The sequence below is a fragment of the Pezoporus flaviventris genome, unplaced genomic scaffold (assembly GCF_033815535.1).
Source record: "Pezoporus flaviventris isolate CSIRO_AGI_PZ_B2104156 unplaced genomic scaffold, CSIRO_AGI_Pfla_v1 ptg000071l, whole genome shotgun sequence".
Lineage (NCBI taxonomy): Eukaryota > Metazoa > Chordata > Aves > Psittaciformes > Psittacidae > Pezoporus > Pezoporus flaviventris.
In genome coordinates, this window is record NW_026892619.1 from 1,995,804 (window position 1) to 2,010,932 (window position 15,129).

The window sequence follows — 15,129 nt, forward strand, 5'->3', positions numbered from 1 at the left end:
AAGAAAAGGCAAACCACATAAAAGGGAATTCTTCAATCAGTGTAATAATGAAGCTGTGTATTTTTGTGTCTATCTGAACTTTCTTTCACTTGAACCTGTTTTCCTGCGTCTTACGTTGTACAAAGCAGGAAAACTGGCAAACAAAGGGCAGCTCCATAAGTGTAAATCACCCATTTGTCTCTGAAATGGTGTTTGTGTTCCCAAATGGCCTCTTGAAGGGAAATGGGATTAAATCAAGGTCAGGGACTGCTGGTCAATCCACAACGTGAAGATATTGGAACGAGGGGACTGACTATTGAATCATTTCTTTTCCATCGGTGACAAATGACAATTCCTACAGCTTTCCCTGTTCTTTCGGAGAACAACTGGAAAAGAACCCCGAGATAGCGATAAACCTGTCTCTGTCTTCAGGAGTAGATGGCTTCGCACGATTTGTTTATTCTCTGCTGTCAGCAAGTAGCAATTTGAGCAGGGTAAGTTTAGCAGGTTTAGTCACAACAGTGAGAAGATGTGTAACTGCGATGAGAGCACTCTGCTTTCCCAGCTCGGGCAATGCGGAGAGTTGGGGAGCAGCCCCGTGCTACCCTTCCATGCTGCTTGTCCGATGGGAAACGGTCCGTGTCTGAGCAGCATCACCCAGAACACCCAGTGGGCCCCTGCTGCTCGTTGTGCCTAATGTGGGCTCAGCCTCGGGGCGTGCTGACACCTCACTTCTGAACATCTCCCTCCATAGGAACCACGCTGAACCCCCTGAAGCAGCCGCACACGGACAGTGCCCCGGTGGTGCCATCGCCACCGCAGCGGCGGGACTCGGACCGGTACTGCCAGCTCTGCGCAGCCTGGTTCAACAACCCCATGATGGCCCAGCAGCACTACGATGGCAAGAAGCACAAGAAGAACGCGGCCAGGGCTGACCTCCTGGAGCAGCTGGGGAAGACCCTGGACCTGGGCGAGCTGAGAGGTGAGGGCACCAGGGCGAGCTTCCCATGGGATGCGGTGATGGCAGCGATGCTTCGCTTGTGCACCACCAGTTAAGTGATGCAGGGGAGAGCGTGATGTTCTTGCTGCTCCTCCTTTCCCTAAGATGAGAGTCTGCTGGTTTAGAAGCATCCTTCAAAATTTCCTTTGCCTCTTCCTAAAATAGTCCCTTCCATTAGCACTCACTTGTGTCCTTGAGCAAGTGTGGACTATCCCTGGGAGCTAGAGGAGAACACGTTAGAGCGCTCAGCCCTGCAGGGAAATAGGGATAGGGCTGAATGTGCTGGAGGCAGAGCGCGCTCCCTTCATCTCTCTGATGGAGAGCGAAGCATTAGCTGTCTTCTGTGGTTTAATTAGTGCTTGTAAAACACTGCAATGGCCCTGGGTCAGCAGCAGCAAAGAGGAACTGAGCATTTCCTATGGGTATGTTAAACACAGGCTTTCTGTGTTCCTGCTGAAGGCAGAGCAGACATCCATCTGTCCATCCATCCATGCATGCATCTGTCCATCCATCCCTCCATGCATGCATCCATCCGCTCATCCATCCATGCATGCATCTGTCCATCCATCCATCCATCCTTCCATGCATGCATCCATCCGCTCATCCATCCATGCATGCATCTGCCCATCCATGCATCCATCCCTCCGTGCCTGCTGATGAAGCCGTGCTGGTTTACCCAGGCTGGGGACGGGGCTCAGGCTGAGCGCTTATCTAGACCCATCGTTCACATGGAGGTGTGATTGCAGGAGGAGAGGTACGAACCTCCTGTTGGAGGTTTTCTCTATGGCTTTGAGTATAATCCTGTGTGCACACAACGCATGGGAAGGAGGCAGAGGAGAAAATGCAGGTTTGACTTTCAGCATCCCGCAGGAGAGGAGGTCTGGCTTGCCAGCGCTGTGTTAACACTTGAAAATCACCTTCCTTTTTTTTTCTTACCTTGCTAAATGAAATAATTTCCCTGTAAATACTAATGGCTATGCAGCATATCGTGCGTTTCTTTTTCTGAAATAAACCCTGTAATGGTTATCCAGATCCTTCATGTGCTACCTAGTGTGACTCACAATGCCATAAATGATTCATGTGGCTGAGTCACTGCCCGCTGTCGAGAATATGCAGGGAAATAAAACCCAGGACAATACCATGGAAGTGCTTAGTACTTTGAACTGTGCCAAGCTCAAGAGTGGCTAAGCCTGTCATTAACAGTAAATAAATCAGTTGTGAAGTGTTTTATTCATTTAGCTTGTGCCTAAGGAGAGTCGGAATTGGAGGGCTTTGTGTTCTCATCAGCCCCTGTTGGTTTTTAACTTCACTGGGAGGGTAGAGCACATCATTACAGATGTAAAGGCAGATCTGTGCAATAGCCAGCATAGGATGAGCTCTGCCTCTGTGCAAGAAAACAGCCTTACCTTGGCAGATGAAGTCATGTCTGGCTCCAAGAGAGATGCTGACAGTGGCTGAGTTCAGCGGTACCCAGGCTGGCAGTGACATCTTGTCCGAGCATCACTTCCTATGGCAGGTTACAGCCTCTCTCCCTGCCCTGAGCTTGTTTCCCTGCCTCGGTGTGCACTAGAACACAGATTCGTTCCATTTCCATGCTCTCCCCATCACAACTTAAATATTCATTCTATTTTGACTGCTGTGGGAGACAAACATTAGATGCATTGTGTGAGCCTGGAACGAGCCGTGTCATTTGCAGTACAACATTTCAGCAGCCTTTGATGCTCTGATAATGGCTACGATAAAATATTTATTGATAAATATGAATGTGTATTTGGAGAAACAAGGATAGAGATGTATTTTGGGATAACTGATATTTATAGGGAACAAAAGCATCGGTTCTTCTTGCCAAGTGCTCATCCTGCGATTTTGAAGTCTTATTTTCTTCTTGGAAATGAGAAAGAGAAGGAGAAAAACCAACCCCAAAGGGAGATAACACACTATCAGCACTGCTTCTGCAGCGAGTATTGAGTTGAAGCTGCAGTCCATGTAGGTGCACGGTCCCATATGCTTTGGTGGAGCAGAGGGCACTTGGCAGGTTGGTTGCAGTGCACAACCATCTAGGGTCCAGCGCCATCTCTTTGAGCATCCTCATGAGCCTTCCCAGCCCTCCAGCAGAGCCGGTCCAGGATCCCTGCTCCAAGGAACACCGCTGTTCCTACTTGTTAGGAGAGCACATGGAGATGCCCTGAAAGAGCAGGAAGATCCAGCCCATCCTGGAGCAGGTCGTAAAGAGGCAAAAGCCAGTGCTGTGGTGCCAAACCTGAATCCTGGGCTCTGCCCCTGACAGCTTTTGCCTGTTCAGCAACACGGAGCACAAGCGGCTCCGTCTGGCAGCTCCTGCCTTCCCGCAGCCTGCGCCTGGCATGAAGGGAATTGCATCCCTGCTCCATCAGGTCTTGGTTCACTTCACATCTGGCATCACCCAGCGCTGAGGGTTCTGGTTTCTCCTCTGGCGCAGATGGGCTCTGCAGGGGCCTCACAGCAGAGCCCATCCGAGCTCATCCATAGGGAATTGAACTGATGCCGGGCACTGCGGGTTGCTGGTGCGGAGCCAGAACCCACAGCAAAACACTCGCTCCCCCTCAAGGCTGGTGCAGTGACTGAAAGCTTCCTTCATTCCATGGATTCAGTGTGCCCTATCCCATCCATTTGAACGAACCAAATGAGCAGCAGACACACACAGACCCGTCTTCATCCCATCCTTGCTTATAACGGGCAGTAAGCAGGATGGGGATGGCTGCACAGGGATTTGTCACCTGAAGCCGTTGCAAATGCCATAGTTGCAGATGGTGTCTGGCAAAGTCAGGCAAAGTGCTGAGTTTCATTTTCCTTCTCGGCTCCTAATTTCTTTGTATGCCTTATAAATACTTTCCATTCTTTGCTGCCACTGTTGGTTAGTAAAAAGCGATTTAACAGGTACTGCCCTGGAATGTCTTTTAATGCACTTTATGCAGAATGACATTAATGACTTGACTTGTTAATATTTTATTTGATGGATAGAGGAGCCCATTCAATTTTAAATGAACGCATGCCACGGTGCAGGGCGAGGAATGTCGATGTGTTGTGGGGATGCAATAAGAAACACGAAATGAGAACACAGACGGCTCTGGTTGCAGCCACCAGCCTATTGCAGGCTGCCTGCTGTGCTAAGGCTTGACTCCAACCGCCTTCGGTTGGGTGCAGCCCTTGTCCTGCCTCAGGAATGGGGCTGCTCCGGGGCAGCGTGGCATTGGGAAGCACAGTGGTGTGGTTCCTGGTGCCTTTCCAACTTTGTTCCAGTCCGGGTGTTGTTTCCATCCACCTAAAATAGGGCTGTTGGCGTTGGCAGATGTGTGATTCTGCTGAGCACGAGGGAGTTCATGGAATCAGCCCATTCTATGGCAGCATTTTCCAGCCGTCAGGAAGAGCCGCTGCAGCGGAGCATCCTGGAGTCCCTCCCAGGCTGGCCATGGGAGGGGGGGACAGGAGTCCCCCTTCTTCATCACCATGAGCAGCCTTGACATGCTGGTGGGATAAAATCAGTGTCCCCGGTTAGGAACTGTAATCACTGATGGCGTTTCCACCTACACAGGTAATTAAGATTCAATAAGGCTGCTGTTAATGTGTGCTGTTAAATTAGCTGCTGAGCATTAGAACCTTATTACCTTAATTTAAAGTATTTCCAGTTTCTTACTTCCCCCGCCCCTTCCCATCTCTGCCCTGCAGTGATTGCGGCACGGTCTGAGGGCTCACACTGCAGCATGGTGCTGCTGCACCATGCCAGCCATGCAAAGCCTTTCCCCTGCATCGTGGACAGAGGGTTTGACTAAAACCAGTCCTGCAGCACCAAGAATGAAGTCAGGAGAACATCCACGAGCATATTTGCGGTTTGGTTTTTGTTCCCTACCATACCAATACACATAAACCATGGGTGACTCTTCCAGTACTTCTGCATTATCATTTGCTTGCTATTTTCAAGTGCTCATCCCAATATTTATGGCATATTTTGTCAAAGAAGCTGTTTCACTGTACGTTGGGCCAAGTTTCCTACATGAGAGATGGACGAGGTGTTTGAGAAGTGGGGCTCTCAGTGCAGCTAGTGCCTGAAGCTCAGCAGAAAGCGATTTTGGGGGGAGTCCGTAGATTCACTGCTAAGTGTAGCTACATCCCCTGCAGTTAATTATGGTAAGCATAAACTGCTCAGGTTTGAGGATTGCCGTACATCACTTGTTCTAAGTGAATTGTTCTAGCAATTTCTGCAGAGAAATAGTCCTGTAGAAAGTCAAGAGAGACTATTACATGGTACATTAAAAGCGCTCCTGAGGAGCGGAGCAGCCCGTGCTGAGAATCCCCCCAACTCTGGTTATTTTTAAGCAGAGCCTTTCAATTAAGCTTGAAACGATCTGTTCACATCCTCATGGATGTGAATCAGTGCAAAGCCAAAACCTGACCGCAGGGGCTTTAAAGATGCAATTCCCTTATTTCCTAGGAGGACAGGATAGGGTTTGCTTTAGCATCGATGGTCGTGGTAATGTCGATGTGCGTGTGATGTCGGTGATGCTAATGCAGGAATGTTTGGGTGAAAACTTGTCAACAAAGGCAAAGTAGAACATTACTGTGCAAATTAAGTGCTAGGCAGGCACAGAGGAAGGGAGGGAGGAGTGCACCAGGGTGCTAAGAAGGAATACCTCAGAAATGGACCAAAATGTGCCTTTTTCCAATCTAAACCGAGAGGAATCAAAGCTCGTCCCATCCATTCCAGCAGCCGGTGGGCAGCAGGCTGTCCTAGGGAACGGCTTTTTCTCCTTCACCTCTCATTCTGCTTGCTGCCTGCTGGATGTCTCAGAGGTGGGAAGTTTGAGCTTAGCAGACTAAGCAGGGCACAGGCTGGGTTGGTTGGGCTGAGTTCCTCAGCTCGGATGTTTTGCAGTGAATGTACTCGGAGACTGGTTCTGTGACTTGGTTATAAACTGCTCTGCAGCTTCCCTTTGAGATGTGCATGAATCTCCTTAATTGCCTGGGTTTTTTTCCTTCCCTGCAATCTGTGCCCAGAGGCAGAGCAGCGCATTAGGAGGGAAAGGCTGTTCAGACCCGGCTCCTTCCCCATGGAGGGAGCTGTGGGTGTTGCTCTGTGGGGTTGTGACTTCTCTGATGGTCCTGCAGCTCTTGTGAGCCAGGTACAGGCCATAGTCCCCGCTGCTGCTGCTCTGGAGGTGTTTCTGGGGGTTGGTTCAGTGCTGCTGATGCTATTTGTCTCCTCTTTGCTAGCAGGAGATAAACCTTCTATGGGTATGACCTGTGCTTGTGCCCAGCGCAGTCACTGCCCTAGCTGCTCCTGCAGGAACCTGCTCAGCAGCTTAGATCTTGTCCCCTGCAATTTACATCACAATACGATAAAAGGCGGCGTAGTTAACTTCGGAAATCACTTCTAACTGTGGCAATCAAACAATGAAACGGGAAGCAGCAGAGGCAGCCAAGAGATTTGGTGGGAGGTAAAAAAACCCCAAATCAAACAAAACCCCACAACCACCCCCAAACCCAAACCCAGCATCTCTCGTGTGAAGCCACTAAGCTCTTATTTCTACTTCAGTGGTGCTCAGTTGGCCAGCAGCAAGAGCAGCGGCTGTATAAATAGTTGTTTGTTATTGTAGCTGCAAAGGGCTAAAATTAGCCAAGTGCAGGCTGCTTGCGGGCAGGGACTGAGACAGGTATCGCAGCCAAGAGTAAATCCATCAGGAATGTGCTTCCAGCATCCAGGCCACCTCGTACCTGCACCAAGCTTCCAGCTTTTGATCTTCGCTGCCCAGGTGGATAAATCAGAGCGCGTCCCTTTGCAAGGGAAAATAAAGTTCCTAAGCTCTGTCTCCTAAATGGACTAACGAGGAATTGCTCTGAATTGTGATTGCCACGAAACCCCCGGAGGAATGAGCGGAGCCTCGTGTGCTCGATAGTGGGAGCGCAGGGATGCTCTGCGGGAATGCACAGGAGGGGGATGCGGTGCTGCGGGCACCGCAGGCTCCAGGAGGGATTTGCCTTTGAACCCTGCTTGTCTGATCTGTGCCTCTTTAAAATATCCCTTTAGGCTTCACTGGTGCTTGGATACCCTGGCCTGGGAGGGTAAATGGAGGGGTTACTGTAAAGGGAGCACAGTTAATGGCTCCGGGTTTTCTTTGCAGGCCTGAAGCGCAGCTACACGTGCAACATCTGCAGCGTCACCCTGAACTCCATAGAGCAGTACCACGCACACCTGAAGGGCTCCAAACATCAGACCAAGTGGGTACCTTCCTCCTTTTCCTGTCTGTCTCTGCCGGGATCAGTATGTAGAACAATGTGTTGCACACTGCATGGGGAGTATAATGGGATTTAGTGTTTCCAAGTGAAAATGTTTATGCTGTGATTTAGAGCAATTATGTGTTACCCGACTCTGAGATTGGAGGGAGTCTGCTCTGTCAATTAGTACAAATTATTAAAATGAAGTGATAAAGATACATGGCACCAGAGAGTAGATTAATGAACTAATCTCTCTTAATTCACTTACATGTGAGCTTTGGGAACTGTTTTAGGACTGCCCAGATTAGAAAAGGAATATAAAAGGTGTCATTAGTTACTGAAATACTTTAGGTGCCTTTAAGGACAGTCTGAAAGATGAGGCAGGATGATCAGAACCAGCTCAAGGACCTTCAGCAAGTCTCCTGCCTCTGTCTCCCTTCCTCTTATAGCACAGCTCTCTGATGGGGTATCCCTGCTCCATTGGGTTACACGCACAGGGTTGGGGTCCCTACCCAGTGCAAGATTCCCCCCATTGGGAAAGAGCTGACAGCTCTTCCCATCAGAAACCTGAAATGAGAGCTGCCTGGGCACAGGCTGCAATTTATCCCTCCCCTGCCAATCCGTCTGAGTTTGCATCATTATTGCTATTGGTGTTAGTGCGAAGGCTAGAGGAGTTCCTTTCAAACCAGAGCAGCCTCCTGGACAGCAAATAGAGATGTGCAGGAAAGATGCACTGATGCTTTTCAGCGTCAGGAGGGAGCTGCACATCCTTCTTCTATCCCCACACCTTCTGCTGCTGTTGTTCAGGCTCCTGCAATTAGCAGAGTGTCATCTCCACCCTTAGACAGCTCTGCAGCCCCGTTTCTCCTTCATCTTGGGATGCATCAAGCCAGCTTGTGCAGGGAACACCAGCAAGCGCAGGGGCCTGCAGGCTTCCATCGGAAGGACCTTCCTCTTCTGCAAATTAATATTCTTATCAGTCCTTCTAAATTTAGTTGCTTATCATTTATTCATAATGACTTAAATCTGGTCCCGAGAGATTTTCATGGGCATTTGAGCACAAGAGGAAACAAAGTAATACATTCAAAAGAGAGTGTGCTACAAATGTAATAATGGAATGCCAATTAGAGGCATTCGTCTGACCAATTTCTATGGGGAATTGCTCTGATTATTCCATTTCCTCCATCCATTGTTCATTGTTACACTATTTTGTATGAGGCCAAGTATCTGAGCACAGGGCACATCTCTCCTCAGGCCTATAGGAAGTGCAGGAGCATGGGAGACAATAGACTGGCAGCTTGGGCTTGCGCACAACAAAAGCTCTTCCCACCCTGTAATTAGGATGTAACCAGATTTTACTCTCCTTGTTTAAAGCTGCTTTTGCAGCTTCATTGTCCTCTCGATGGGACTGAGGGGATGAGTTACCCCTATCTTTTACCCTGAATCAGGTCCAATGGGTCTGTAACAGCCGTGTGCGATGCTGAATGTGGCTGGACCCAGTGATGCAGCCATGGGGTCTCATGGCTAGAGTTCTTCTGTTTGCGATGATGCCCTCGTACATGGTGTTTGTAAGCTGCACAGGGTGCTTGTGGTAATAGCAAGCAGCAGAATTTGGGTAGGTAAAGTGGTTGATACAGCTCATGTTCCTAGCTACAAGAATCATCTATATCTCAGTGCATCCCCCATGCAGCCCTTCACCTCCCCTGGTAAGCGTTTCACCCACTGGCTTGGGCTCTTCTCATTACTGCTGGTTAGTGTCAAGACTGTCCGATTCCTTGTAACTCGGTCTGAAACCAGTGCATTGCAGTTGCCAAGGCAACCAAACACTTTCTGTCAGTGTCATACTTCATCTAATTAACAAATTAAAAGCAGAAGAGGGGCTGGGGATCAGTTTGTGAAGAGCAGGGATTTTGCTCTGGGCACGGGTTGGAGGGAAGATGGTCACAGGCTGGAAGCACCCAAAATCAGATGAGTCTTCTGAGAAGCTGCTTTAGGAGAGAAGGATGTTTATGAGGAATGAGTCAAGTTGTGGCTATTTATTATAGTCCTTGAGAGCTCTCCAGAGAGCAACTCATGGTTGGAGTAGCTTTAAATAACCCAGCACGCAGCAGCCCTTGAACTGCTGCTTAGCAGCCCGTGTCATCAGGGCCTCCACTGCTTCATGGCCACCAGTGGTGCTCCTGTAGCAGAGCAGAGTTCAAGGCTGGGTACCCTGGAGCTGAGCTCTTCCCTTGCGTCTGGTGCATAGAGCTCAGTGCTTGCAGGGGTTTCAGGGCTTGCCTGGATGCTTCCAACTGGATTTGTTTGAGCAAAAGATTGGGAAAAGGCAGGGGGGGAACTGGAAGTGTCTTGGCTGGGATTTGGAATGAAAGATACAGGAGGAGGTGGCTGATAGTGAGGTATTTCTCATCCCTCAGGCCGGTGAACATGCAAAGCAAGTCTATGAGCTCCCATTTTTTTCTCCCAAGTGGAGGTACTTTAAGCCGTATATTTGAAAATAAAGGGGAATGCATCCTTGGTTTTTATCCTAACACAGAGCCAGGAGCTGAGGGAGAGTTGGATACGGGGGAATCTCTCTGTTAAGGCATCACAAACGGGCACACAGCCTGTTCATGTCAGGGGGCAGGCAGTGTTCATGGCAGTTCAATGGGAACGTCTGCGCAGCCCCAGCTTGGGCACTGGGACAGGTTTGGAATAGGACTGGACTCTGGAATATCTGCGGGAGCACTAACCCTTTAATTAGGGATTTATGAATGTGTGGAGATGATCGAGCCATTGTTTGATTGCTTTCCATGCCAGTGAGCGGAGGAGCAGCAGGATGAGGAGCAAGGTGCAAGGCACCATCACTGGCTCCCTTTCAGTGGCATCTGGAATACCAGCTCATGGGGAAAGAGGGCACGTTATGTCTGAACACCAGGAGAGCATCACGTGCCAACCTTTTCCCTTACTGCTTGTGAAGTAAAGAAACTTCCCTCTTTCCTGGTTTATGTAAATGGCAAAGTTCCCAAATCAGCGCTGACAGCGATTTGCAACACGCAACAGGGAGTTAAAACCCCACGTTGTCATAAAAGAAGCCGGGGGATATTGGAATTCTGGGGTCAAAGTGTGTGAATGCTAATTTAGGGCTTTGCGAAATCACTGCCCTCCTCTAACCAGCACATGCAGGCGTGGGATGGGGACCGGGTGCTCTGTTCATCGCTGCACCCGGGAGAGAAGAGCTGTGTCTGGGGAAGATGCCCCAGAGGCTCCGGATCCAGGTCTGAAGTAGCTCCTCAGGGGCTTGGGGATGAAAGGAACAGAGATGCTGTTGGCAGAGCACCAGAGCCCAGACCCACGTTTGATGTAAGTGCCATCTCTGGGCTATAATAATGTGTTGGGGAGTGAGAGTTGGGAGCAGTCCCCCACCCTCTTGGCTGTCAGCAATTGGAGGCTGAGCTCCAGCCCTAGTAATTAAGAGTCTGACTCTATGGGGATGATGATTCCCACCTCCATGCAGAGGAATTTTGTCTTCTCGCCTTTATTTTGTCTCTTTGATCAGCCAGACCTCTCTGCCATATCTAGAGCTCACAAATATATTCTGGGGTTTCATAACCACTCATTTACACATTCATAGATGCTAATACATGTCTAGGCTTCCCTTTCAAACTCTCGCTTTCTGATTAGTTTTAGGGTTTCTGCAGAGAAGGCGACCCAAGCCTGCAGCTATCATTGGGCTAAAATCAATTCAACCTACGACAGGAGTGCAGCATTCAGTCCAGGTGAATTCCTGGGGGTTGAGAATGGTCCTTCCTTGTTTGGAGGGTGTGCTCTGAAGACCTTTCTGCACATCCCTTTACCTGGGGAAAGCCCAGAGTTGCTGAGGAGCAAACGACAGCGGGCTTGATGCCTGGGCAAGGCTTTTCTCTTCTGTTTTCTGATTGAGAGCACAGATGTCTCATTGGAATCACGTTTATTAACACAAGCTCTCAGCTAGTCGGAGAGCAGAGCTAATCACAACAGCGTGACTGTGGTACCCGGAGAAGTGTCCCCCTCCACGACGACTGAGATCCCATTGCGCTTTCAGCCTATTTTAGATGGAGTAAACAAGTATTTACAGCCTGTGACAGCTCCTGGTTGTGGGATGTGATGAGGGATGTTTCCTGGGGGCTATTTCCTGGACTAGAGGAAGGCTTTGGTGCTTCCTGGGCTGACTTCTGTGTCAGATTTTGTTATTTCTTTATGTCAAATTGCGTTTCATTTCATTGCTTTGTGCTCTTTATGTTTCCCCTGGACCTTTCCAGCCCCATCCTTGGTGGTGGGAGGTTGAGCTCCCTTCTGCACATCCTCAGCCTGACCCAATGCGCTCCTTGATGCAAGATTCCCAGTACATTCAAGAGGTGGTAGTCAGTATTTGAGTTGTACCCTGTGTTTTACAACCAAGCCAAATGCCTTTTTTCTTCCCTTGATGAAGGCAACTCTTATATTGGTAGCAGCAACAAATTCCGTGTGTTTTCTGTAACCTATAGTGGCTGATGCCCTCAATGTAAAGAAGCCTTCAGAGAGATAATAACTCCAGAAGATGAATAGCTCTAAAAGGTATATGGAATTGAAAGGCATTTTAATCTGTCATTATTTCAGTGCCAGAGAGCAGCTGAATAACTACATTGCTTATGAGGAGAGAGTGTGTAATACTTTCTCTCATTATAGGATTGAATTGTCTCTGTGCCCTTTTAATGTAAGTGAAAATAAAGGTATCTCTGATACCTTCTGGTTTGATCATGGTTTGGAAGCCCCGGGATGGTTCGCGCATCTTTGTTTCATGGTGTTGGTATATGGATTGTTTTAATGTGAAGCACAAGCACTGGGCTGATGCCCAAAGTGTAACCCTGAGCTCGCCAATGCTGCTGTAGAGTAACTTGAGGACCTAAAGAAAGCATGCTTTTTTCGGCCTCTTACAGCAGTTTTCTTTCATAAAACACAAAACTGGCCTTAAACTCACCAACATGTTTTAGATACAAAGAGTTTCTGTGTGTTTTGTTTAGGACTGAAGTCTCCTTTTCGCTCACATAAAATTGGCTTTAGCCATCTGTTCATCAGGGGCTGTAGAGGTAGGACAAGGGGTGATGGGTTCAAACTGAAACAGGGGAAGTTCAGGTTGGATATAGGGAAGTTCTTTACTGTGAGGATGATGAGGCACTGGCACAGGTTGCCCAGAGAAGTGGTAAATGCCCCATCCCTGGCAGCGTTCAAGGCCAGGTTGGACAGAGCCTTGGGTGACACGGTCTAGTGTGAGGTGTCCCTGCCCATAGCAGGGGTTGGAACTGGATGATCTCCAGGTCCTTCCCAACCCAAACCATTCCATTATTCTGTATTCCATGATCCATTACAAAGAAAGCTGCAGGTTTCCCTTAGGACCCATTCTCTTCAGATCTGCCTTAGTGCTGGTTCCTCTGGAGCTCCAGTTGCTGGAAGAAGCGGGTGGGAGGTGGCACCATCTGATGGGAAGAGCAGCAAGATGGATGCTGCTGGGAAGGCTGGAAGCGCCCAGAGCCCAGCTCTGGACCACAGGGTGACTTGTGCTTCACTTGTGTCTTGCAGCCTGAAGAACCAGTAGTAGTTCATCAGTCGAGACAAGGCAAACCACCCAGGCTGCTTCTGCGAGGGGACCTGGTGAGCAGGGAGAGGCTCCTTTCTTGGACAATGATCCCGTGTGGATTCGGTTATTAACCCGTCACTAACCTTCGCTTGGGACAAACACATGGATAGTATTTTTTTGGGTTTTTTTTTTTAATTTTGTGGTGAGTTCAACTATTTCAATGGACTTTTTTAGCCTTTCAAGATAATATTTATTCAGCACAGAGCCTAGAGTATGATAACTCCCCTGTAAATACAGCACTTAATCATCACTCATCTTCAGAGACAGTGGAAACAAAATCTTTTACTTTTTCATATTTATTCTTAGGTTTCTCCCAAGGGTATAAAGCTATTCTATTACATTATCCATGATAGTGATGTAATCAGTCTTCGAGCAGAAATAAACATACTTTCTTCACCTTCTCCAGCATGGTTTGTGTCAACACATAAAGAGCAGCAAAAAAAATCAATCCCGGGGATTGTAGAGTGGATGAATCCTTTTCCTTCCCTCTTTGACTTCAGTGAAACAAATGGTTCAGTGAGCAAAGAAAACTCAAATGAAAGCATGAAATCCTTTTCCTGCCAGTAGGTTTCCTACAGGCTGGATGGGAGCTGTTTGCTTCATCGCCGTTGTTGATGCGACCCCAAAGCTCTGCTGCCTGCATCCCTGGATGCTGTGGAGCCTCCCGCCGAGCTCCAGCATCTCCCAGAGGGCTTGGACCAAAGGTTTCCCTGCATCAGAACCCCTGTACCCTGCATCTGTGCTGGTGCTGCAAGAGGTGAAGCATTTTTCAGGGTCAGGTCTGCAGGGAGCTGGAGGTGCTGGGGATGCTCCGGGTGCTGGGTGTCACTGGAACCCCTCCAGCAGGGTACCAGCACCCATGAAGGACCCTGTTTGATGGCTCTGCAGGCAGGGCCCATAGCAGGGAGCGATGCTCGGGGGTCCTTGCTCACAGAGAGGAAAAACTCAAAGGATTTAAAGCAGCAAAAGTGGACTGAGACCCAGCCCTAACTCCAAGAGGACCAGTGGTGTGCAGAGGCCTCAGCCTGCAGCAGCCTGGGGCTGCTCTGTAGGGAGCTGTTTATTCCTCGCTGGCTTTGGGGGGAGCAGAAGCAAAAGTGACTCAATGCACTGGGAAGAGGGAGCTCACAAGGATTTTAGCTTTCCTACTGCAGTCAGCACAAAGAGACCTCACCTGCCGCAATGCAAAGAGCCGCAGCGACCGTGATCCAGTTTCTCATGGGTACCACGAGTGATGCAAACCAAACCTCCCCGTGCCCTGGGGCACAAATGTGGTGAGTGAGCTTTGCATGCAGAGAACCTGTCTTGTGAATGCTGCTAGAGGTTAAGCACCTTGTCATTAAAGAGCTCTCTGTCTGGTGGGTTTGTGTATGTGTAGTAGCACAATTCTTTGAGACTCTGGCCATTTCCCTACTTCTGCATCTCTGAAATAACAGCCTTTGCCATTTCCTTTGTGCATACACTGCTAGAGGCTGCGTCTTTGGAAGGGAGCAGTGATTTGTACGGATCCATCAGTTCATTTCCCAGCAGCTCCAGCAAGGTGCAAATCCACTTCTCCAGCATCTCAAGAAAGAGCTGTGACCTCCTGCTGCTGGCTGTGCATTGAGGAAGCATTTAAGCCACAGCTCAGAATCATGGTCTGCAGGTCTGTGAGTTGTCTGCCACGCGAACAAATGGGTACATGAGGAATCTGTGTCCTCCATCCGCTTTGCTGCACCTTAATAAACCAAAGCAGAGTGTGTTGCTCTGCATTTTGGTGTTGAGCAACGCTGTATGGTTCAGGTGAGAGATGTTTGGGCACGTCACTTGGAAAACTGCGGTTGTAATCCAAGCGTCATGGTGTATGTTCATGGAGTTATTACTATTATTGTACACTTGTATTATGGTGGTCTGTAAGATTCCAAGCTCCATGGCAGGGGATGCTGTGGGTGCTGCCCAGCGACCTTGATCAGTCTCCTTTTGAGGGAAGCAGCACCCAAAGGGCTCGCAGAAGGAGGCACATTGCAGGTGAAACCAAGGCAGCCTCGCTGTAAAGCTGTGCTGAGCCATACCGTGGGGAAAGGGAATATTGCAAGTCATGAAGTCAGAAGGCAGCACACGCTACGAAGCTGTCCTGAAGCCAATGCTGATACCTGTAGGACTCCACCAGCAGAAGCAATTAGAAGCCCAATCTGAACAGATTTACTTTTAAATTACTTTTTCCAGATCTTAAGGAGAGAAGAGAAATAATTATCCTAAATAAGGAGGCAGATCAATAATAAATGTT

General features: G+C 48.9%; 1 protein-coding gene across 4 annotated transcripts in view; it reads left to right on the forward strand.

The window, feature by feature from the left end:
* The window catches only part of ZMAT4 (zinc finger matrin-type 4), a 56,426-nt gene extending 43,162 nt beyond the window's left edge, over window positions 1-13,264 (forward strand). For all 4 annotated transcript variants that reach the window (XM_061472504.1, XM_061472503.1, XM_061472501.1 and 1 more), the window contains 3 exons: window positions 734-961; window positions 7,135-7,231; window positions 12,806-13,264. In XM_061472504.1, the coding sequence (XP_061328488.1) occupies window positions 734-961; window positions 7,135-7,231; window positions 12,806-12,821 (341 nt within the window). In that variant the 3' untranslated portion in view covers window positions 12,822-13,264. The remainder of the gene's footprint in view (window positions 1-733; window positions 962-7,134; window positions 7,232-12,805) is intronic.
* The last annotated feature ends 1,865 nt before the right edge of the window (window positions 13,265-15,129 follow it).